This window comes from Rhea americana, unplaced genomic scaffold (genome assembly GCF_003343005.1).
Source record: "Rhea americana isolate MKP2758 unplaced genomic scaffold, rheAme1 scaffold_119, whole genome shotgun sequence".
Taxonomy (NCBI): domain Eukaryota; kingdom Metazoa; phylum Chordata; class Aves; order Rheiformes; family Rheidae; genus Rhea; species Rhea americana.
This window is the reverse complement of record NW_028185250.1, coordinates 2,046,365-2,070,534: the sequence shown is the minus strand read 5'-3', so window position 1 is coordinate 2,070,534 and position 24,170 is coordinate 2,046,365. Positions and strand designations below refer to the sequence as shown.

The window sequence follows — 24,170 nt, the reverse complement described above, 5'->3', positions numbered from 1 at the left end:
TCCTGGCACTGATGAAAAATGTCTTCTGGAGATCTGCTGCATAACCATTTAAAGTTCACTCAACGAAAACCAGGATACTTCATGGTAGTTGATGTTCTTTGAGATATGCTGTCCATGTACTGTATCCCTTACTTCTTACTTCAGTTAGGAAAACCTAGGAGAGTCTAAGATGAGTTGTAGGCATTACGCTGTACATAGGGCACTTGGCTGGGCAAAAAAGAATATAGACAAAGACTGATAGTTTTGATTCAAGTGTTTGTGTGAACAGAACTAGTGTGAATGAACAGTAACACATCTTAGAGGACTTCCAGCTACTGGTAAGTAACCTTCATGTCTGCAAGTGTCATCTTCATTCTAAAGCAAGGGAATTTTTTTCTTGAGAGTTCCCCCCCGCCACCCCTCAATTATTTCATTTCTATGCACACACTTAACCTGAATAACTTTAATGATATTAGGTACCTGAACTAAACAGTTGAACAAACCTGTAGCAGTGTAATTGGGAATTTAGGATGAGGTTCAGTAGTTATCCAAACTCGAAATGTCTCATTTGGTATCTCAGCAGTAAGAAGTGTTTCCAGTAGTTCATCCATGAAATCCAGTCCAAGATGACAATTTTGAAGTAACACCCAACCTCCCTGAATAAAAACATCAACCATTACCGTTCAGAAATTAGTACGAGTTATTCATAATGTCAAAAACAACTGTTTTTGTGCTCTAGCTCTATTCTCTTCCTGAGTGCTTAATATCATTTGATTTGGTATTTGGTTTTGTCACAGTTAAAGAAAACAGCAAAAGTAAACCTGAAAGTTATTTTCACATCCTACAGTTCATAATGCAAATAAAACAATCATAGAAAATGTTCTAAGTAAAGTATCAGTGCTACCTAGTGGCAAAAAGAAGTTATTCCTGTCCTCCTCCTTCCAAAAAAACAACAGTGATTAGCAATCCTATCATCAGTTGCAGAGGAATGCACGAGTGGAAAAGTAACAGCTGAAGCCTAAGAAATATTTTTTCTTTTTACTTATTTGTAAATAACATAATCTTAAGGTAGTAGAGAGAGGTTGTAACAAGACTCTAAAATGTTTCAACTGTAATTAGTAGTTTATCCAAAATAAATGCATTTGTATGAAATTCAACCTCCTGCATATTAATTTCAATCTTATTCAGCTCTCAAGTTGCACGATTTTGATTTGATTTTTTTGATTATTTTCTCTCTGCACCTCTGCTTATGAATTTAAATCCAATCAGTTCTTGTAGCATCACTTTAGAAGCCTGGTGAATCAGAAGCCCGATACTAAAATTAGATATTATTTAATCATTTCTAAACAGTGATGTGTGGATTTCATTACAGCTTGTAATTTCATATTGTCAATTTTGGTTTAGCTCATTTATAAAGAAATAAATAACATTTTATAAAAAAATCTAATTGAACTATTTCTGGTGAACTGATGGACATTAAAAATAAAGAAAGAATTAAGAGTTTTTTTCCTTTCTTCCATGGGGATCTATTTCTTTAATTGATTTGTCACATTTTCAAAATGAATCATGGTCAATTTTTGAAAATTATCCACACATATCACAGTACAGCAGTTTTAATCATATTATATACTCTTATCCAGAAGTAGAAAAACCCATAGATATTTATCTTCATATCAAGTGATTTTATTTTGTTCTTTCGAATCTGATGTTCACTTATTGCTCCCTTTGTAAAGTGTGTGTACCACCAAGGCATGTGGTTCAGAAACTGTTCCTAGTAGCTCTACTGGAGTGCTGTTCTGAATATTCTTGTGTTTTCAAATAAGAGCAAAGAAAGGTAGAGATGCCCCAATTCTCACCATTCCAATAACCTGGAGCTGATGATGACCATTCTAGAGATATAGACATAGAGAAATATGAGAGAAGTACATGTACCTTTACACATTTTAAAGACTATCACTTGCTATAAAGATTAATAATTTTTTTTTCTCTTTTCCCAAAGTTATGCATGTGGACTGGTGCTTTCCAAAACAGCTCTTATAACATTTGGTAGGGCTTCAGAGGTTACTGGGACAATATAGAGAACTTCCATGGCAAAGACTGCATTAGCAAGAGAACCTTGGATTATACTGTAATTTCTAGAAAAGGTACAAAATAGAAGCCTTTTACAAGTATTATGTATGTTGATAATAGGAAACACAAACGAAACAGATCGTACTATGGTCAAACAAACAAATAGAATCTGGCAAGAGATTTTTTTTTCTTTTTTGTCTCAAATCAAGATATGAGGATGCAGTACAACTGGAAGTCCCTGAACTGATTCTGCCTGACTTTTTCTTTTTTCTGCATGACAGATAGGAAATCCTGAAAAGCCTCTGAAACAGTCCAGGCCATCAGTTTAAGAGGACAGGATTCTTCAGGAAAGGCTGAAAAATGAAGCATTTCCTCTTCTCATTGTGATTGAACATTAGAGTGTAAGGACAGAAGACCTGTTTAGTTCAGATGGAAGTCTGAAATAATCTTGATTGTGAATCTGCAACAGTGTCAAAATAACAGTGTTCTGATGGAATGTTCTGTACTCTGATCTCACTTTCACAGTTTGTTCTTCTGAAGCTCTAATGGTTGATAACATAGAGCCAAAGGAGTAAAATGGAAGTCTTATGTCACAAGAAGACAAGCTTTAAAACCCATAATGGATTTGTGTCTTTAAATTTTTATCTAACTTCTGATAAATACTCCTACTGGAGGTGCAAAAACACATACTGCATAAGGGATAAGTAATATGGCTACTAAGCAAACCTTTCAGTGAGCATAAGTCAGCTCAGAATTCTTCAGATGCAGAAAAATTAGGGCCGTGTGTATTTGTCAATGCATTTTTTTTATTAAAGACATTCTAGTCCTTCAGCCTGCTAAAATAACACCTGCTGCTTTGAGTTTTCATTCAGCTGCATCTACATGCCTTCATTTGGAACACTGTCCACAACTCTTTTCAAGTGTCTTGCCAATTGGACAGTACTATCTTTACACTGTAATTTTTATGCTGTAGTTGAGGTTTCAATTACCATCTTTTTGGAACTGCTGCTTAGACTTCTCATGTTTTTACTGTTTCAGAATGTCATCTGCCATAACATAAAGCACTGCAACCTTTAAAAAAGTTCTCAAATATTTTTTGGGAATTCTTAGATAACCTTGAGACTCAAAGATGTCCTATCATCAGCACAGATGTGAGGAAAATGTGAGGTACTATTAGGAGATGTAAGTTCTTCCTCTGACACACTCTTATGAGTCTAGAGCTTTAAGCTGTGTTTGCATTCACCAATTCACCATATTATTTAACAGAAATTATGTAATTTCTAGGTAGCTCACAGAGGAGGAAAAAAATCCACTACAGAAGTGGGAGCTGCAATTTCTGCAGGACAGAAAAAGGACTATGTCCTTTCACCTTCGCATAACAGCATAGAGATACAAAGAGAATATGATACCTCTGAAATGCTGCTCAACAATACTGCAGGCAGAATTATTGACTCAGACTCTATTGGCACAGGCATATCCTGAACTAAAATGCTTTTAGTTTCAGGCCCTCGACGACTTTTTTTTACTCTTAGATATGTCTGATGGTAGGTGAAAATGCAAAATATTGAAGATGATAGGATGCAAAAATAGAAGCAAAATAGTTCTAAGACATCAACTTGTATTTACATGCTTTTCCTTACCTGATGCATTGACATCTGAGTGAATTTGCGTGCATGAACTTCTTGTCCTTGACCCATAGAGATGGTCCTACATTCTACAACAGATAGGAAAGTATTTTATTAATAAACTTACATCCTTGAGGAGAGAGCCAGTAAAATTCCAATTCAGCCCCCCAAAACAGGGATAAAATACATCAAAATTAATTACAATTTTTATACAAAGATATATAATTATTAAATTAGAATCCCTTCAGTATCATATTATGCTACTGTGTACAAATTTTCTAAACACTGAAAGTTTGTAAATAGCATTAAAATATACATCCTTAATGTTCAGTGTTTTCAGAAGTGAATGACTTTCATTAATGTTACTACTGTCTATAGGAATTTGTGCCAAATTATAATGAAGTCACAATATTTGAAACATAAACTCAGATTTTTCTTTAAGTGCAAGTATACAACAAGCCACTTAAACTAGCACAATCTGCAATTGTAAAATTACAATTGTGATCATATTAACGTGAATAATACCATAAATATATGGAGCTACTTTGTTTAGAACCCAACTCAGTTTGTATGCACAAAATTTTCAAAATTTCCATAAAATGTAGACATAAAATCCAGAATATATAAATGTAATCTTGTGAGTAATTTGTATTAGAAAGTAATCTTGTAAGTAGATTGCTGATTATTTTGTTACCTGCAGTTAAGAAGATTTTAAACAAGAAAATAGTATTCTCAACATGTCAATTTTTTTAAAAAAAAAAAAGTAAATACTGTATCTCTTTAAATTCTTTACCTGGAAAGATGATAATAAGTTATAAAAATACTGAAAACACATTATTGCCCAACTGCATACAGAATGATCCTCAGCATGATGTCCTTTGTTAAATATTACTTTTGCAACCTCTAAGACCATGCTTCAGGAACAAATAACAGTACAACAGGACATAAAAATACTTTTCATAAAAACATCTCTTAAGTTACATTATTCTTCTGTATCTTGAACAACTCAGGACAGTGAATAATTATTTTCATACCCAGTTTAAGCTTCCTAGCCAACGAATCAATCTGAATAGTTGGGTCAGATCCCATAGACAAGAAACAGATGAGAGGTGTTCGTTTGTCACTTTCCTCCCAAGTTTTTTCTAAATTCAGAATGACTGGTTCTGTATATTTCTCATCTAAGGAATCTGCAATGTATTTCCTGGCTTGAGAAACAGTGCGGTCTGGACACCAAGACCTAGGAATAAAAATATATATCAAGATAAAAATTCAGTGCTTTTCCTGTTGCTAAACCAGACTTAAATAAGAAACTTGTATTTAATTGAGATTTTTGCTTCATAAGATAAAAATGTTTGTATATTTGTATTTACATATGCAGTAAAACACAGAACTCATACTCTTCCCTCTACTTATGATTATCCAATACTTTTCAGCTCCTTACAACTTTGCCATACGTAAAGTATCTGCACCAAAATTTTAGGGAATCTTAATTAGATTGGGGCTTTTTTCAACAGAGCTTTTGCATTCAAGAATGGAGGTAGGGAAACATAAGATTGTTTTGGCCCTTCAATAAAATTCTACAGGTGTTTCATTGAGTTTCTAGTACTCAGTGTTTTAGGGCAGGGACTCAGCCCTTTTGCAATGGGTCACATTTGTGCCAAGGATGTGTCTTCTTTGTTCCCACTGAAAAAGAAAACACATCTGCCCAAAAGATATGACTATAAAAAACTTCAAATAATAGTCTTACTAGAGACTTAGTATGTTGCCCATGGCAGTGTACTTACACACTCCTAAAATCAGTCATTTAAAAAGAAACAACTATAAAAATAATTTTGAAAACAATCTGAATGGTTTTACATTTTCAGTGGCTTTTTGCATGAGGCTGCAACGTGTCATAGTTCACAGTTTCCATTTGTCATGACATAAAAGCAAAGCTAGAAAATATTTTCTAGAACCAATAGTTTTAGACTCTTCAGAGAATAGCTCTGAAGTAAGATCAATAATATCTTATGCCATACAGAAATGAATTACAGTTATGTTATTATGATAATATCTTATTGATAGATGGAGATATTTGGTGCATATGCTCACCTGATAAGTAAAAGTTTGCGGCAGGTATCAAGTGAATCATTATATCCATCAGGTATAACTTCTTCTTCAGGAGCATCTTTATCAAACCAGCTTTTCCATCCCTTTTCATTACGCGCAACCTAAGTTTATGACATTCATATATGTATAAATACTCTTCAGCTACAATAAAATCCTTTTGTAAATGTGTATTTTAATGAAATTCTGCCATTATTATAGAATATATTACATGTAACATTATGAGACTAGAGCATTTTAAGATATATGCCATATGATCTGTTATTAACATATTAAAATTAGAAATTTTGGCATTAATATGCAGGCTCTTAAGCTAATCAGTTACCCACGGAGCATTCTCCTCCCAACTACATGCAGTTAGTTAAGAAAAATCATTAATTAGAAGGAGTATTCTATATTACAAGAGAATTATACTGTGAATGATTTATTCCTTTTAATCACAAGGCACTAAGAGACAACAGAAAAGTCTTCCTGTCTCAGTGCAGTTCAGACAGCCAAAGAAATGCAAATTGAAAATTACAAGCTCTGTTAAGACTTTGACAGATCACACCTCTATTAGTAAACTCACCTGTCACGTTCTATCTTTCAACTTCTAAATAGAATGGAAATTCTACAATAGCACTGAAAGACTATTTAACAAAAGGTCTTTCTGAGTAATGTTGGTGTCTAAGTGTTTCAGAGTCTAGAATTGTGCCTGCACTAGTTCTAGAAGAATCTTATAGCTGAACAATTACAATCTACACATTAAAAAGAAAAATACAAAATTGATAACCCTATAGCTACATTTAAATAATGTAGCAAGTATGCTAAGTGGCATGCTTTTTTGGGTCCTGGTCCTCTGATAGACCAGAGTGGAGACCTCACTAGAATTCCCCCAAATTTCTTCTAATCTGTGTGTCCTGTTTTGATACCTCCAGAAATCAAAACATCAAGGAAATTGAAAATACATATCCAAGTATGGATCTCATTTTGATACACAGTTGGGAAGCAGACAGGAGCACTTCTAGGTACCCCAGTTCAGAAATAGTCTCTTTTACCCTCCAGGGCACCAAATACATTCTGCATCCAGGCTGTTTGATCAACAGGTAGTGCTTAGCAAATAGAGAAAAAGAAATGTTTAGGAAGTATTTTAACTCACAACATCATGATAATTATCGCAAACTAAAAAAAAAAATTGTGATTAATATGTCACAAGCTTAAGTGCACATAAGATCATGTATGTTGCAGTAAAATAAACTGGATTTTTATAGCTAGCTCATCATAACTGGGTAAAATATTAAGCTTTGAATGGAAATGAGTATTTAAAAACAAACAGCAAACAATCTATTCTAAAAGTCTGTCAGACTCAAGACATGAAACAGCATAATTTATAACCTGACATTCATAGATTCACTTTCTGTGCCCTTCTGGTGCCTCTGCTTTTTTTATCCTTTCTCCTCCTTACTTTCCTATGTTCCTCTTTCACTGACTTCCTTTTTCTCTAGTTCTTTGCTCCTGCTCTCTTCTCAATCTACATCAATGACTATAATACAAAAAAGCAGATACAGAGAAAAATGTAGAGCAAATAAGTATATTCCCATTCTCACTACCTAACTTTGATTACTTCTATGTATTTTGACTATCCTCTTTTTTTAACTACATCATTCCTTTGCATTCCAAATGTAAAATATGGGAGCAGAATTATCATTGGAAAACTAGCCATTAACATGACACAAATAAATAATTACTTTAAGTATCACCTGATTCATAATTTCTGCAAACTGTGGAAGTTTGCTCAGTTCCACTACGTTTAGCCATGTCATGTCAAGAATCCACCGGAATGGTTTGGGTGGGCAAGCTTTTAGATCCAGTGCCGCACCTCCTGCAGGTGAAAACATTCTGATGAAACACATACACTACTTCAGAGGTAGAGATAATTTTGATGCTTCTTTTTTAACTATGTTTTCTGGCTCTTATCATTTTCACTTGATATGAATTGCACTCTTGTGTACTTAGTATTTATTTCATAGGATCATTTGATAATTTAGTTTGGAAGGGATCTCCAGAGAGCTATAGTCCCATCTCAAAGTCTAGTCTCAAATCTAGTCCAGGCTCTAAGCAAGATCAGCTATGAGATTAGATCAGGGTTCTATCCACTCTGGTCTTCAAAACCTCCAAGAATTGAGACTGCATAACCTTTCCAGGCAATTTGTTCCAAAGCTTGACTGTCTTCATGGTAAAAAATTTTCCCCTTACATACAGTCCAAAACATCTCTTCTTTCTGCTTATGCACATTGTCCCTCACCTTCCCTCCAGGCATCATTGTGAAGAGCCTGGCTCCATTTTCTTGATGGCCTTCCCATAGGTGTTGGAGTCCCCTAAACTTTCTGTTCTCCAGACTGAACAAGCCCAACTCCCTCAGTCTCCCCTCCTAGCGTATGTGTTCCACATAGTTTGTTTTTTTAAGTTTATAGAATAATGCTAATTATTTTTGGAGCATGGAAAATTCTGTGAATAACCTCCTCTCCTTTTCATGAGTGTTGATAATACATTAAATATTACTTTGTGTTATCTGAAAGACAAAATATTCCTGTGAAGAACTCCCCCATGACACATTATTTTTCCCCTACTATTCATAAAAAGCCAAGAAATTCAAAAGAAAATTTTGTGTACTCAACAGCAAACTTCTACCTCTTATCTAATGAAAAGTACTATTGTAACATCTGAAGGATGGTACAAATATTAACAAAGTAATCCACTGCGACCATTGGAAAAAAAAAAACAGAAAAGAAAAACTTCAGAATGATGGAAGAAAGATTAATCCTCGAAAGCGCAAGTAGTTTTAAACAGCAGTTATATGCCTGTACAGCCAGTAGCTACATGTCTTTCACATCCTCTGACATGTAACTGAAGAGGTAGTACAAAAGCATGCCTCCAGGATAGGACTATATCCCAATTTTATACAAACTATAAGAAACAAAGTCCACAATTTAATTTTTATATATTAAATTTTAATATAATTTCCTTTTTGTTGTCACTTCCTCTTCCCCAGTCCTCCACTAATTAATGTCACTTCTCAGGAAAACTGGAAAGCGTTATTCCATGCATCTCCAAAACTAAAAGCATTCACTCAGTTAGGTTGCTGCTATAATGCATTTCACCAGCATGTTACAAACAAACAAAGAAAGCATCCTGGAATAATAACTATTGTTTTTAACCAGCTATATGTTTGCATGCATACATGTGTGCCTATATATACAATCTGTATATAGCCTATATGTATATAATCTGTAATTATTTGAATACTTCCAAATGATATACATGGGTATATACATACACATACACACCAAAACACACATGCATACATAAATATGTAGTTCCTTTTCTTACTTTTCCAAACTGTACCTAAGCCATAGATTATCAAGAGGTTTTCACAATCAAATCTTTTTTTATTTTGCACCCACTTCATCTCCAATTCTGCATGAATGGGATGTAGTGAAAATGAATCATAAAAGCAAGACGGAAAAGAAGACAAACTTATTATTAGGGTGAAAAAGAGATTAAAATATTAATTTCTTATATAAAAGCACAAATTTTGTTATTTATGAAATTATTGGGAGGACATTATATATAGTATTTTTGACACAGCAGAAGAATTGAATATTACTTTAAAGTTTTGACAAATTAGAGGAAAGCATTTATAATGCTGTGCTACACATTCTTTCTGATTTGGCTGAAGCCCCTACAAATCTTGCAGAGAAAGGCTTGATTCTTTGAGATGCCTTCCTGCAGGCTTCCAGGATGCAAGGATTTTATTTATGTTATCAATTACGATTTTTAGGAATGAGCAGCCTTGCTTTCTTAAAAGAATGAGACAAATAAGAGCTTGATTCAGAAAAAATAAATATTTTCCTAGTTATCTGAATATCCTAAATTAGAAATACAAGGATTACCTTGCTGGATCCGGACAATATTCTACCAATCGGAACAATTAACTTCAAAAGAAAATGCGCAGTGTAGGTAGTAAACAGATTTTAGGGAATTTTTTGCTTCTAGGGAAATTTTTCTTTTAAATCTTATGTTTCAGAGGAAGCATGTCAATGAAAAATGAGAAATCTAAAAGTATAAATGTGTTTCTCACTGCAATGCTTGATATTCTTGTTGTTAATATACATTCTTAATCTTTTGCTTAATCCTGCCACATTCTTACAGTTAGTGGTTTGCTATGCTAACGACTTCAAGTTAATTATGTAATGTAATTATGTAATGTGTGAAAAAGTATTTACTTTTCTTTTTGCCATGGAAAGGCTACATGAAAGGTTCCAGCATCCAGAAAAAAAATTGTGCGAGGCTTTCCTCCACATATGGATCCATTTAGATATAATCAAAAAACAGAATTACCTATGCTTAATATATCATTTAAATGTTTTCTTGAACTACTGAAGGACCGATTAAAAGGCAAAGTTATGTTCAAGAACATGAAGTTTCTACATACAAATCTAAATTATTTCTATCAAGCAAAAATGTAAAGCTACTTCATGTGCTTTTAATCCAAAGTTTTTCTATTGATGCCCTTTTTCTCCTTCCCTATTCCCCAGAGATGACAAGCTTCAATAATCTCAGATAAAAAAAGAGCTGCTTCATGAAATCAGAGGGTGAAAATAATTATTTTCCTTCATTTCCAGGAACTGCTTTTTTATCTTTCCTTCAAGTATCTTTTTACTGATGCCTTTGGCAGTAGGGTAGATAGTTTGATACGACTGTCTGGGATCCACATGTATTACCAGAACTTCCTTTCAGTCTCTGCAAACTGAAATAATGGAAATCAAAGAGAGGATAACCAAAAAATGTTTACCCTAAACTGTAATCCAATATGTTATTATTATGGGCCATATGAGACTATTTTCCATAATCCACTTTTAAATTCAATTTCCAACACCATTTTTAAATTCAATACAATAATCCAACTGGAATAGTTTTACAAATTACTGCATTCTATGAGAGATGCACTTTAGCCAAAGAGGTATTTTTAATAATAGCAGGTAATCATTAATTGTCCGTAAGGTAACATGGCAATATTTCTGGCTTTGATTTAAGTGTACAAAGCCAAAGACTTTTTGCAATTCCTCTGTAACATGCTTATATCTATGGAGTTTCTCATTCAAAGCTATTGTCTACTAGAGAAGATTATATTCTTCACTTGTATTAGTCTCTCACTTCCTACTGACATAGGATATACTCAGATTTCAGGTTATCTGCAAAATTTTCAATCAATTTTTAGGTTTTCTTTTATCTTGTTGATTTTGTTTCTTTCTACATTTGTTTCTTTCTAAATAAAAATTCTGTGACAGAATTCACGGGAGAAAACTAGGAAAAAAAAATCTATGTGCAAATCTTTTGGATGAAAGTTATTTTCCTATAGCTTTGGGATCTGCTTTCTCTGTTTTGCAAAATAGATTTCCTTCAAGCTATAGCATTAAAATATTCAGGAAGGGCCTAGTGTTTCGTGTTAATGAAAAACTGTAAACAGAACGAAATTCAATTTAAGTACTTCAGCATGAAGAAAGATTTAGAGCTGATAACTCCCTGAGACTAGCTGAGTAATAAATTCTAGGAACTTTTTCATTTCAAATAGTAATGCGTATTTCATCAAGACATCCTTTGATAATATGGCTGATGAAATGCCATGAAAGCTGTGCTCCTGGAAAGAAAAAGGAAAGAAGAGGAAGAGAGGTTTGTTTTTCAAATAAATTGTTCCATTAGCTGCTTGAAGATGTTTCATACCATTGGCATTCATTTTGCACTAAGAACTGTTCATCCAAAGAGGAAAACTGGAGCAATATATTCATTACAAAAGATGTCTAAGAGTGCAAGACACCTTGGCAAGGCATTTGCCCTTTTACTGTTCAATATCATGTGAATAGTTATAGAAAATCTGTTATCATTTTGGTGTCATTTATACACCAGAAGAATTTTTCACTATCAAACTGATCGTGGGAAACTGCAAGCTTATGTTCTAGACAAAAATTGCTAAGAGTACTCTTACATTTTATTACAGATTCTTATCAATAGAAAGGAGTAAGACATGACTTTCCGCCTCAAATGCCCAAGATACACTTTCTTTCGACAAAACAAAAATCTATGGGCTGAGAAGGCATGAGACACAGTTCCTTGTCTAATGCTTTATAAAAGTAGACGAGTTTGAAAGAGTTTCCAAGCATGCCCTGCCTCACATGAAAAATAACATACCAGTTGGATAGCATTCTCAAAGGATAAACCAATTATTAAAAACTGGCAGGCATAAAAGAATGGAAATTCAATCTTATTTCCTATCTCTTTTTTTTTTAATTAAAGGGAGATAATGATCCTCAAAAAATGAGTTCACTACTTAGACATTTGATCTTTGCAAGAATCATTTGAACTTTGCAAGATTCAAGCAGGTTTTACATGGACTGCTTCATAAGCAATCCTGATCACATTTTTCAGCAGTCATGAATTCACAGAATTCAGATGACACAGACCAGGCTAGTTAGCCCACCAAAGCAAAGTAAGTTCTGAAAAAGTCAGTGTTAGCTGCTTGACAGAAGTCAGAAAAAAGCTCAAACTCAAATTCATAACAGGCTGTTTATAGTGCCTCCTAGATTTGATGTGGGACTGTTCTAGCAATTGAGAAGATAGCTTTGTTCACCTCCATGAAAGGAGGGAAGTAAAAGAGCCAGAAGCTATCTAATTCATAAAAATAAGCGTGCAAATGTAATACAAAGTATTAAATCTATTGATCGAGAGAATCAGAACTATATTGTTCGCAGGATAGAAAATAGCCTAACTAACTGGTGGAGTAGAACTGAGATGCAGAACTGCTTCTAACTACAGTAGACCACAATAGGAATGAGAACACAGTCATCTCTTATAGAACTATTGGTAGAAAACATGTAGCCAAAAATTATACTTTGAAAAGGTATAAAAGTTTTAAAAGTTGAAATTACCTCTACACACAACACAATATTTTAAACATACCTCTAATAAGTGCATGGAACTCTTTGTTTTTCACATGTCCTCTCTCAAGATCAATTTTTAACGTCAGGAGGAGGGTAAAGAGGAATTTGTGATTTTCATATAAGCCTCTGACAGAGTATGAGAAAGTTTCAAAAGTAAGATACTCAATAATATTTGATATTCTTTTCTGAGGTAAAGGAGACTTCTCAGATCTGAATCATTAAAACAAAGCAAAAAGAAAGCATGTTACTAATAGCAAATATACTGGAAAAACAAACATTTGAATAGTAGAAAAATCTGTGTCTTCCTACTTGGCCATGGATTGATCAAATAACTTCAAGAACTGAGCCAATGAAGTTTGGTACATATTATTGACCATGCTCATTTCTGTAATAAGAAAATAAAGAATGCTTCCACGTGTAGCTGCAGGTCGATATTCCTCCTGAGCAGTGTTAATCTTCACTTGAGTTTCTGCTGCCACAGACAACTTTTCAGCTACTTCAGCAGCTGTTTGCTTAGTTGTTCGCAGAACACCAATCAAAGATTCATCATCTACCAAAGAACCTAAAAAGTCAAAAATGGATATGCTTAGGACATTTTCATAAGAATTGTTTTATTTCTTATATGTAGAAATCAAAAAACAAATTAAAGGAATTATTTACATCAATGAAAATGAGTTACTGAATTGGAGAAAGCCTTTTAAATAAGAAATATTAAAAATTATCTTTTATATTGAATATGCTAAACAAATGCATTCAAGTTATGACTACATCTGTACCAACAGCTTGGTAGTATGAATTATAGGTGTCCACTTTCCTATGCACATAATATACTATATGTATGCACAGTACTTCAATTATTGTAAAGTCTGTTGATTGTTAAAGATTACCAAAGACTTAGGGTCCTAAAGGCATTGGTATTTGTGTATCTCAAGTATTTAATAACCTATTTGCTAGAAACTATCATCATATTATTTCACCAAAGAGACACTAATTGATCACGTATAGGCCTCCAATATACTGCAAAAGACATTCAACACAGTTTGAGCTAGCCAGTTTTACTTTACATTTTCAGTGGGTTAAGGATGTGCCCATGTTCAGATACCATATCTCATTTGAGGGGCAGACAGCTCTTAAGCATTTGAATTGTTTCACAAAACATGTTTAGGTGCTTAAAAATATTCTTCAGTGTCTAGGATGGACATATAATGGCATGCTATAGCACGAAATATCTCATACTCTGGTAAACCATCATATTTCAGAATCTCTACCATTACATGTTCTCTCATTGTATCTTCTATGGATAAATCAAATTCTGTATGGAAAGGTTCTAATATGAATGAGCTCAATCTCTCTTATAAAAATCTGTGTTCTTTAACATTTGATACAGAACCTTTGGTTGCACTTAGTTTGTAAAGAAGATTGTCTTCCAGTTCTTTCATCTTTCTCTTATTAAAGGTTACATCTTCCATGAGTTTAATTCGCTCTGCCTCCAGTTCCTATTATCAAAAAACAGGAAAATGGCATGACACTAAGGACTGTACTGTGAGTCATATTTAACATTCACTCATCAATTTTCCAAATTCATGGAACGTGCATTTTATTTTTCAGCTATCATAATCTACTCCTTTTAAAATGTATTAGTATAACATCCTTTTCTTTTTAAGCAATGGTCATTTAGTCTGAAGTACCTTATGAATGCCAAGTTCTTGTACTCTATTTCTTCTGTGCTGTCTTGACAGCCATCTGTAGAAAATCCCTCAGGTCTATCTTTGTTAATTAGAAATTTCTATACTGAATCTGAATAAAATTTTAGAAAGTGGTGCACATGTCTTTCTCTACTTGAGCTTTTCTTTTGCCTAGATGCTAAAAATAGTTAAATAAACTATAATTAAGTATCACTATGGTTTGTGTGTGCTGTTATATTACCTGTTTTTCAGTAAGAATTACTCTTCTCAATAACTGATTCTCAAGTCCTTTCATGGTAACAGTAAAATCAATAACGGATGTTTTTGCATTAATTTCAGGTGTGAAAGCAGGATTAGATAGTTTTGTGGTAATGTAGAGTCTAAAGGAACTCATTACTTCCACTTCTTTATCACCAACTTTCACCTGTGGAATAATATAAAGTAGTTAAAAAAGAACTTGACTCCAGTCAATAATATTGATCAGCAAAACATTTGCATCTCTGAAATGCCAGAGAAAATTTATTTCATAAATCTAATTCGTCATGAAAACAACATTCAATGAACAAAGGTAGCAGCTGTAGTACATTATGAAAGTAGTGTTACTCTACAGACAAATATAGGAATTTTTTCCATTGTGGATTCTAATTAAAAACTTCAGAACCATTCCACTTAGCTTTTGCACCGCTACATTGCTAATAACACTTCAAAAATGAGGATGGTAGAAATAGCTGAGCTTTGGAGTAATCATTGTTCTCTTCTCTTCAGGGATGAAAAGACAGAAGTTGATCCAACAATGAAACATAAATTATTGGAAATTAATTTTGTATTTTTTAAAGTAAGAGGAACTTTAGCAATCTTTCTAAAGCAACTATAAATTCCGTGTGTTTTCTACAGAATTGTTACAGAAATTGAGATGGTTCAAAGTACAAAATAATTTATAATCTTCCTTTAAAGCTGCATGTGTGCACTAATAAGGGAATCTCATCACTGTGTATGATCCTCTTAGGCCATTTCAAGTAACTGCTTTGTAAGTAGTAGGACTGCACCACTCCATTGAGCATACTGCTTTGCTCTGACATTCAAAGCAAAACAACCACACAATAATCATATTATTTTCATTATCATCAACAATCTAGTCTACAGTCTCTCTCATATTCCAGCCTGTTAATACAGATTATTTGAAAAAATGTGTATGGAAAAACACAGAGCACACAATCGTTTTATTTCAGGATATTTGCTGGGAGAAGGGAGGGGACTGCTTTTATAATTTGAGGGTAATCTCACGAAGGTCAGAATCATGCATGATTTTTCAAGGTTGGGATTATAAACCATTATTATTAATACAACTTCATGCTTTTCAGATTGCTCTTTCAGAAAACATTTCTATTCCAGATTAAAGATTCTGTGGTTACTATAATCAGCACTCCACTGTAGGGAGAGCTGAAAGAGCTGTAGGGAGAGAAAAGGTATCTTTTCTAACCTATTAATTCTATTCTTAGAGTATGTAAAATGGAATTGTTTGAAAATCAGTAGAACATACTGCAAGAATTCAAGAGGATAAACATAACTAGTTCTAGTTTGAAAAGCTCAGAAGTAACCTCTGTATTTGAACTCAAATACTAGATCTCTCAACTTATTACTCAGGTGTTATACTGAGAATCTCCATCCTGTATCATATTCTATTAATTCATTTTGATTCTTCACATTGTCCTACTGAATACAAAGTTTGCCTGATTCAGCAGAGGTTTAGAATAAAAGACAAACTACTGTTCATCACAAAATTAACTATTTATTCTATTGCTTTTGTTGAATTACTAACCTTGAAAGAAGTTCCAGATTTTATGAAATTCTTTTCTAATATATTATCAAGGACTGGATCTAACTCTTCACCTATATCTTCAATCACAAGTGATCGTCCCAGTGAAAGACTATCTTCTAGGTGTGTACGGAAATACTTGTGATTCAAAGTTGTCACCTTAAAAGATAAATTATAAATTGGTATAAAGACAAAAACATTTCTGCAAGGCTTTTCATGAAAACCACAGTTCTTAATAGGAAGATCTTTTCTCATTATTTTTGTTATCTTCATTTTACATAAAGTAACAAATGTTGACCACATAGCAATTTTTTGCAGAAAGAAATACTTCTTATGTATACAATGAAAAGTATCATAAAATGGTGAAGAGTTGGTTGTAATAGAATGTGTGAAACTTCATTATCAGAGCACAACTAAAACTGACAGTTTATTGTGAATTGAAGTTGCACAGAGTAACTTTCAAATTAGAGATGTTTAACTTCTGCTTTTCTATTCTATGTCCTCAGGATTAGCTTTTCCAATTGTAGTTTTTAAATCTTGGGAAAATTATTTCTGGAAATACGAATTCAGTCTAATAGATGAATCAGCGTTACAATATTATGAATTTATATGTTTAAAATACCATGAAAAGAGATTCTTAATGTAAGAAATGGTTACAATTCATGAATAAATAAACAGTATTTTTGTATTGCTTTCAGATTCTGACTTACAGAAAGCTCGCATAGTATTTTCAAGATTTTATCTGTGGGTAAGAAGCAGAGCCAACTGGCTGGAAAGCAGCTGGTAGAGAAGAATCTAAGGGTCCTAACAGACACAAAGTTGAACATGAACAGCAATCAGTCCCTGTGGAAAAGGCCAGCAGCATCCTCGGCTGCACTGGTCAGAGTGCTGCCAGCAGATCAAGCAGGGTGATCCTTCTCCTCTAATCAGCCCTGGTGAGTCCACATCTGGAATGCTGTGTCCATTGCTGGGCTCATCAGTTCAAGAGAGCTATAGATATACTGGAGCAAGTTCAGTGAAAGGTCAGGGATCATAGAATCATAGAATTGGTAAGGCTGGAAGGGACCTCTGGAGATCATCTGGGCCACCCCTCAAACAAGTGGCCCATAACAGGGATCGAACCTGTGACCCTTGCATTATTAACACCACGCTCTACCCAACTGAGCTAAACCTAACCCCCGGGAAGATGATTAAGGAACTACAGCACGTAACACGAGAAGAGACTGAGAAAGCTACAACTACTTAGCCAGGAGAAGAGAAGGCTCGAGGGGATCTCATCAATATGTATAAATCCCTGATGGGAAGGATAAAAAAGGATGGAGCCAGACTCTTCTCAGTGGAGTTCCCATGACAGGACAAGAAGCAGTGGACATCAACTGAAATACAGGAAGTTCCATTTAAATGTAAGAAAAAGCTTTTCTATGGTGAGGGTGATCAAGCTCTGGAACAGGTTACTCAGAGAAGTTGTAGAGTCTCCATCTTCGGAGATATTCAAAACCCAACTGGAAATGGTTCTAAGCAACCTTCCACAGTTGACCCTGCTCTGAGCACAGAGGTTGGACTCTCCAGAGGTCTTTTCCAACCTCAAATATCCAATGAAATCTACATCTTGCTTTACCACTTAGATGATGAGTAAGATTTTTCAATTCACTTTCCTGCAAAATTTAAAATCATAAAAATCTATAGATCCCCAAATTTAGAAAATTTAATGGGATTCAGGAGGATTTGTGTGATTTGGTAGCATTCTGATTATGGGTTTTAGAATACAGGTTCCTTTTCCCATGCTACTTAACTTTCTTTGTGATGTAACATGCAGATGATATGTGAGTATTTTGTATTATTTTGCATGAGCTGACATTTTAGCTTATTAGCTTAAACTAAAAAGAGTTATTAAATCTATAATAGCATTGGAATAGACAGCATTGTCTTAGGTTTGGTTTCAACAGGATATCCTTAATTTACTTTTGCAGCAACAATTTCATGTATGAATTCCATCTTGGGCGCCAAATCCAGGACTGCATCAGTTAAACGTTTTGCCTACTTTTTCAAAGCTCTAAATTAGTCTGCTTTTGTCTGCAATATTACTAATGGTTGCCCAGTATACTCCCATTCAGATTGCTGCTTGATAATTTTGCCTCTCTCTTTTGATATATTTTTTCACCACACTGCCCCCCTGTACATGGAATGGACTCACCACAAACACAAGGCCACCTCCTCCTTTTTCATATTTCTATTTTTATATTAATATTTATTTAGTCTATAATCTTTTAAAAGTCTTGAATAGGATTTGCAGGATTTGTCAGTGTCCAGTTAGCCCAGATACGTATATATATGAATTTCATCACATGAAATACAGACATGCTCTGAAGCAACAGGAGTTGAAGGAATCTTTTAGAGCACATTATGCCTTTAAAACATTGTTCACCTGTAATTCATTATCCTCTTCTTTCTTTTTTATCCATGTTTTCCCTTGAGTTTGTGGGTCTACTAAAAGTGGGTATCTAGTTGCCTTAGTGACAATGATACCATTCTGAATTGAGAGATCATCTCCAGGTAGTCCTTGAAGATTCCACTCACTAATCTGAAAAATAAAATTAAAAAAAAAAAGTGATTTGGAATAAAATATCACTGAAATCACTATTCTTCAATTAAGATTGTTCTAAGAAACAATAGCAACATGAAGCAAAAAGAAGTGCGTATCTGAAGTTGCTGAAAAAATCAGTTAATACTGAAGGAAGATATTTGGAAGTTTTCACATTTATGAAAGTTTTTGACTCTACAGAATTAGAGAAATTTATTTTAAGGCTGTAAAAAAGGGACAAGGAAGCTTCAGAGAGCGCTTAATTAAGAACTGGGATCATGGCCTTAAGGGAAAGCCAGGCTAGGAGAGCTATTGAGGCTTAATATCTGCTGAAGGAGGCTTGAAGATGCTGGCAAACACATTGTCTGATATTAAATTGTCTGAAATCAGACCCACATAATGCTGATGCAACCAAAGCTAACAACAAAAGACACTGTATTAATAGATACATATTCTACAGACGTGGCAATCAGTACTTATATAATATATGACTTGCTTCTCTATCTAAACACTGCTCTTTACTATGATGTTTAGTGAGAATTGCCAGGAACTTTGGGAAACCACAGAACTATATTGGATAGTATTACAAGTTACAGTTCTGTTCTGAGAAAGCAAAATGCTGCCCAACATGTTCATTGAATTTAAAATGAAACCCACAGTCACCAAGAACTTACCGTTGGTGGATCTACCAACATAGAAATCAGATTCAAGTTCTCAGAGAAGGGTATTTTATGGGCTCTCATCTCTGTTTCCCATAAATCTTTAAGCAAAAGATTCCTGAAGTTTTGATTAAAAGGTCCACAGTATGAAAGAAAGCCTGTGCAGAGCAGTACATCTCCCACAAGTCTAGAAAAGTAACATAGCCATAATTAAAAGGTGATGTACAATTTCAATTTCTATTGATTTAGACAATCAACTTCTGAAATATGCTTATAAGAATGTTTCTGTTCTGAAGGTTATTTAAGAAAGGAACCACTGGTTTTGGAGAACAAGTCATTTCTTTGTACTCTTAAGATATTTTTGTGACAAAACATCAGAGCTGTACTGTATGAAAATGTTATCATCACCTCAACAAAGTATTGTAGCCTGATGATGACTGTTCCCACTTTCATAAGTGAAGCAAGAAATTGGTCTATCTCTTAAAATATCTCTGCAATACAATATTTATCAAAAGATTCAGACTTAATTCTCTTGAGATGAATTAGGTAGCAGGCCTTACCAGAAATGCCCAGTTTTCACATAGGAAATTCATGGAAACAGAAGTATTCCACAGAAATGGAACCCAAACTTCCAGGCTCTATCCTGTCCATTTGACAGGTTTCTTGTTTTTCAGATAGTTGGGACCTCTGTCTCTCAGGATGCTTAACATTTTGATATTTGGACTTCTACGCAGTGGAAACTCCCAAGTTTACAAGTTTCTCATAATATGGCCTACTGCCCTGCACATGTGTTTTAGCACATGGACTATAAAGCAAGGGTTACTACTAGGTCTCCCTCTTCAATTCATATATGCCATAACTAATATTAAATGGGAGGTTTCCTTTTCTATCAGTCTAGGAATCCTTCCTTATTCCTTCTCAGTGTCAGCCTTAGATCATCCCTACCTCCCACCTAGCTGAGGGTTTCATTTCCCAAATAACACTGGAACCTTGAGCAGTGTTAGGGGACAGAAGAGACAGCTGCTAATGCAAGCACATAATTGAATAATTTCTTTTGAGAGAAATTTCAAAATCTGAGGTACTGTTCTAAATTGAAACACAAGTACTCAGTTACTCGCAATTACTTAAGGGAGGGAAATTCAATTTTCAGGATAGTTCCATTAATTTGTGTGGATATATTAAGATTTCTAGGAGCTATTAAAGCTACTAAATGGCTTACTAGCTCTTCATTTTTTACTGAAATTTTAGTCTTTTCTCTGATAAATTTGATACCTGTTAATCTGAGATTTAAATTCTTTACTTTGCTGAGTCCATCTAACCTTCTCTCCACTCAGTCCATCTATAAGTGCAGAGGCTGCTTGCATCTTCCTTCTGCACGTTTCTGCATCATTCAGTAAGTCCTGAAATTGAAAAAAAAGTCCTATTTCATTTAAAAATAGAATGAAAAAGTCTAAAGAGTTACTCTACATCTGCGTTCATCATCTTATTATATTTGTTATGGTCATTTTATTTATTTAAAATATCATCCCTGAGAGCTGTAAGTTCAGTTATTCTTATACATGTACCTACTCACAGAAAAAAGGAAATCTGAGAGAACAGGGATTTACATATCTCTTTTTATTTTTACACTTGAATCTCAGGCACGTCATTCAAGGTAGCAGGCCCTAAATGACTGTGTCTGTTCCATAATACGTAACAGTTTTGCATGCAATTATTTTTCATAATTCTGGAATACTTTTATCTCACCATTTTCTCCTTCATTGCTGCATCAAATTTGGCCTGCACTTTATCCAGTTCGGCTTGCTTTTCATCCAGTGCTTCCTGAGCCTTTGCTAATTCTGCATTAGCTACTTTCAGGCGGCCTTCCTGTTTTGCTAAGTTAGCCTGAGAAAAAGCAATACTGAAACAGTAATTCCATGGGATTTTGAATATACTTTGATGTATTATTTTAAGCCTGTTTAGTTGGTATTCAACAGGTAGTCAATTATACACCAAAGTAATTTATATATGAACATTTATATAAATACTATGAAATATTGTCTCTGTAAAACTGTTGCATATATACTGCAGTTATATGCATTAACTAACAATGATGTAGTACTTCAGCTTCCCGTTAAATATTGTCAATTTTATTTCTTTTTTAAAAAATATATTTAAAAAAGTTGCAAAAAACTTCAATGAGCAGGACAAAGACATATCCAAAAGACCTTTACAATGGATTTACTGGTTTTTGATCTACAAATATTGATGAGTCTAGAAGAACAACCACTCTTTATTGTCATGCTTGATTATATTCTTATATGCTAAAATTTATAAAGGATTTGGAGTCACCATTCAGACTCTTTCCCCTTTCTTTTCTTTCTTTTTCTTTCTTTCTTTTTTTTTTTTTTAATGCTATGGAACCTGTAGGGATTAAATATTTGGTTTTTAATCCAAAAAACCAACAAACACTACATTTGAGTTTCCATATGGTCTTTGCCTCAGATAAAATTCTTTTGTTCAAATATTAATGAACATTAAAAAGAACATCCATACTGAAGCAAAAATGACTTCACAAAATGTTTTACTCAGTTTGGTTCCCACTGTTGACACAGAACTACTTCAATGATGTGAGTCCGGATTCTATTCAGATTGATTTCAGAAAAGTATAAGTCTTCTGTCACCTTAAAGCCATCATATAAATAAAGCCTTAAAGCCAAGCACGGAGGGCAAAATAGTTTTTCATCCTCTATTAGTTTCTTTTCAATGTGCAGCCTCTGTTTCCAGAACTCTTAAAAGAAGGAATGAAGAACCTGTTCTGGTACAAATTTTTGAAAACAACAGTAATAATAAAAACTGTGGAGAACAAAAATATTAAGCTATACAGTAAGCTGTATAAGTATATAACTATGTAAGTGCAATTCAGAAGCTACTCTGTCATGAAGAAAATGCTGATTTCATAAGAGAGATAGAGATTATTTTGGAGCCTTTGGAAAAACTTTTTGGAACAGCAGGAATATTACTCTTCACAGTACAGCTAATCACTCCTAATTTTTATTCTAACTTTTTTGCTCTGGGTTCTGTCTACAGTCAAGAAGGGGAAACTGTTTCTTTCTGATCTTATCCTTAGCCATTACAGTCTACAGTCAGTTATCCTTGAATAAAGTTATTTAAATATTTATTTTTAAATCTCACTAATATGAAACTAAATTGAAGTAAATTACATTTAAAACAAACACGAAGTGAAAGATGATGCTTCACCTTAAGGGGTAAGACTTCTCTGTTAACACCATAAAATATTGCCATTGTCTGTGTCCAAGAGAGGAGTCCTGCCACATTCCCACACACTTTTTTACCACACTCCAGTGTGTAGTCTTCCATGTTAAAATAAGGCTGGAGTAATTCTACTGTCTCTTCATTGATTGTATCCTTAGGAAACTGTTGCAGACTCTGCAAAAATGGGCCACTCATAATCTACAAAAAACAACATCAAGATGTTTAGAAGGTATTCATTTTACATTCAGAAGTTCATTCATAGTTGAGTATGTTAAAAAAAAAGTTCCCAAAATTCTTCCTTAAAAGGAAGTGATACAGCTGATCTTAAAAGAGCCTGCTGTTCACTAACTACTCCTGTTTTGAACATACCTTCAATGATTTGAAAATTTTAAGAGATTACTTTGCAGTAACTTGGCTTCAAAGATGCTGATTACTTTCCATTTTCTGTATTCCTGCTTTGCCAATCTTGGCATTTAAGAAGTAGTGTTTCATAAAAATTTTAACCAAGATACAGCTTTAGCGATACACTTGTTATATCTAGAGAATGTAAAGAAAATTGCTTATACATTCGTGAAATGTGATCTAAATTATTCTGGAAAGATAAATTGTTGATTTTAACATTTTTCTACTAAATCTTTAACATGTTTAGGCAAGTCATGGAAAAATTGCTTATCCTTTTTCATAATGTCCATTGAAAATAAAAAGTGTTGGTGCTTTCTTAATTCCTGGACAATCTTAAATTAAAAAGAGAGCTCTATTCATATCCAAGATACATATTTTTTCTTCCTTTGCATGACAAAAAAAAAAAAAAAAAAACTAATTGAGGTAGCACAGAATTCAAAGAACGTCAAGAGATGGCATCGGAAGAATCTTGAGAGAAGACCAAACTCTATAGGGAAGAGATGGGTGTTTCCCCAAGGAATTTGCGACAAGAAAGCTGAAACATAGAATGGCAAAAACTACTGTCTCCTAGTCAGCTAAATAATCTCTCAAGTAATCAGGAAGCTTGAAAGGAACAGGAAAGATTATTTAAACGTGAACCTGCATCCCCCAGAACAGGAAGAAGGATGTTACAGAATCCCCTGAATTCAGGGCATGGTAGACTTACACGAGTGAGAAAAAAGTACATTTTAGGAGCCTATAGGAAAAAAGCACTATGGCCATCAAAAATTCTTTTCAGGTCATTGGTATGATTTATTTATTTGCTGTCAGGTCATATGAAGCCAGACCAGGAAAATCTAAAGCTCCTGCTGCAAAAGTCCATAAGCAATTACTTACCAACTCCTTTCAAATAAACTCTATATTCTATGGCTATCTTAAAACTGTTTGACTTTTTACAATGGCGTTCTCTTAAGAGTAAACAGCATCATAATACTCTGATTTGCAAGCTGCTATTTCTAATGTTTAAGAAACTGAA

At 33.9% G+C, this 24,170-nt stretch overlaps 1 protein-coding gene across 3 annotated transcripts in view; it reads right to left on the bottom strand.

Annotated features, from left to right (window-relative positions):
- Positions 1 to 24,170, bottom strand: part of DNAH8 (dynein axonemal heavy chain 8) — a 158,308-nt gene that overhangs the window by 15,960 nt on the left and 118,178 nt on the right. For all 3 annotated transcript variants that reach the window (XM_085319940.1, XM_085319930.1, XM_085319949.1), the window contains 15 exons: positions 22,739 to 22,951; positions 21,245 to 21,382; positions 20,771 to 20,898; positions 19,514 to 19,685; positions 18,684 to 18,839; positions 16,262 to 16,417; positions 14,684 to 14,866; positions 14,148 to 14,253; positions 13,067 to 13,319; positions 12,777 to 12,967; positions 7,520 to 7,641; positions 5,766 to 5,884; positions 4,709 to 4,911; positions 3,690 to 3,763; positions 483 to 635 (listed from right to left, as the gene is read on the bottom strand). In XM_085319940.1, coding sequence (XP_085176066.1) covers positions 483 to 635; positions 3,690 to 3,763; positions 4,709 to 4,911; positions 5,766 to 5,884; positions 7,520 to 7,641; positions 12,777 to 12,967; positions 13,067 to 13,319; positions 14,148 to 14,253; positions 14,684 to 14,866; positions 16,262 to 16,417; positions 18,684 to 18,839; positions 19,514 to 19,685; positions 20,771 to 20,898; positions 21,245 to 21,382; positions 22,739 to 22,951 — 2,367 coding nt within the window. The remainder of the gene's footprint in view (positions 1 to 482; positions 636 to 3,689; positions 3,764 to 4,708; positions 4,912 to 5,765; positions 5,885 to 7,519; positions 7,642 to 12,776; positions 12,968 to 13,066; positions 13,320 to 14,147; positions 14,254 to 14,683; positions 14,867 to 16,261; positions 16,418 to 18,683; positions 18,840 to 19,513; positions 19,686 to 20,770; positions 20,899 to 21,244; positions 21,383 to 22,738; positions 22,952 to 24,170) is intronic.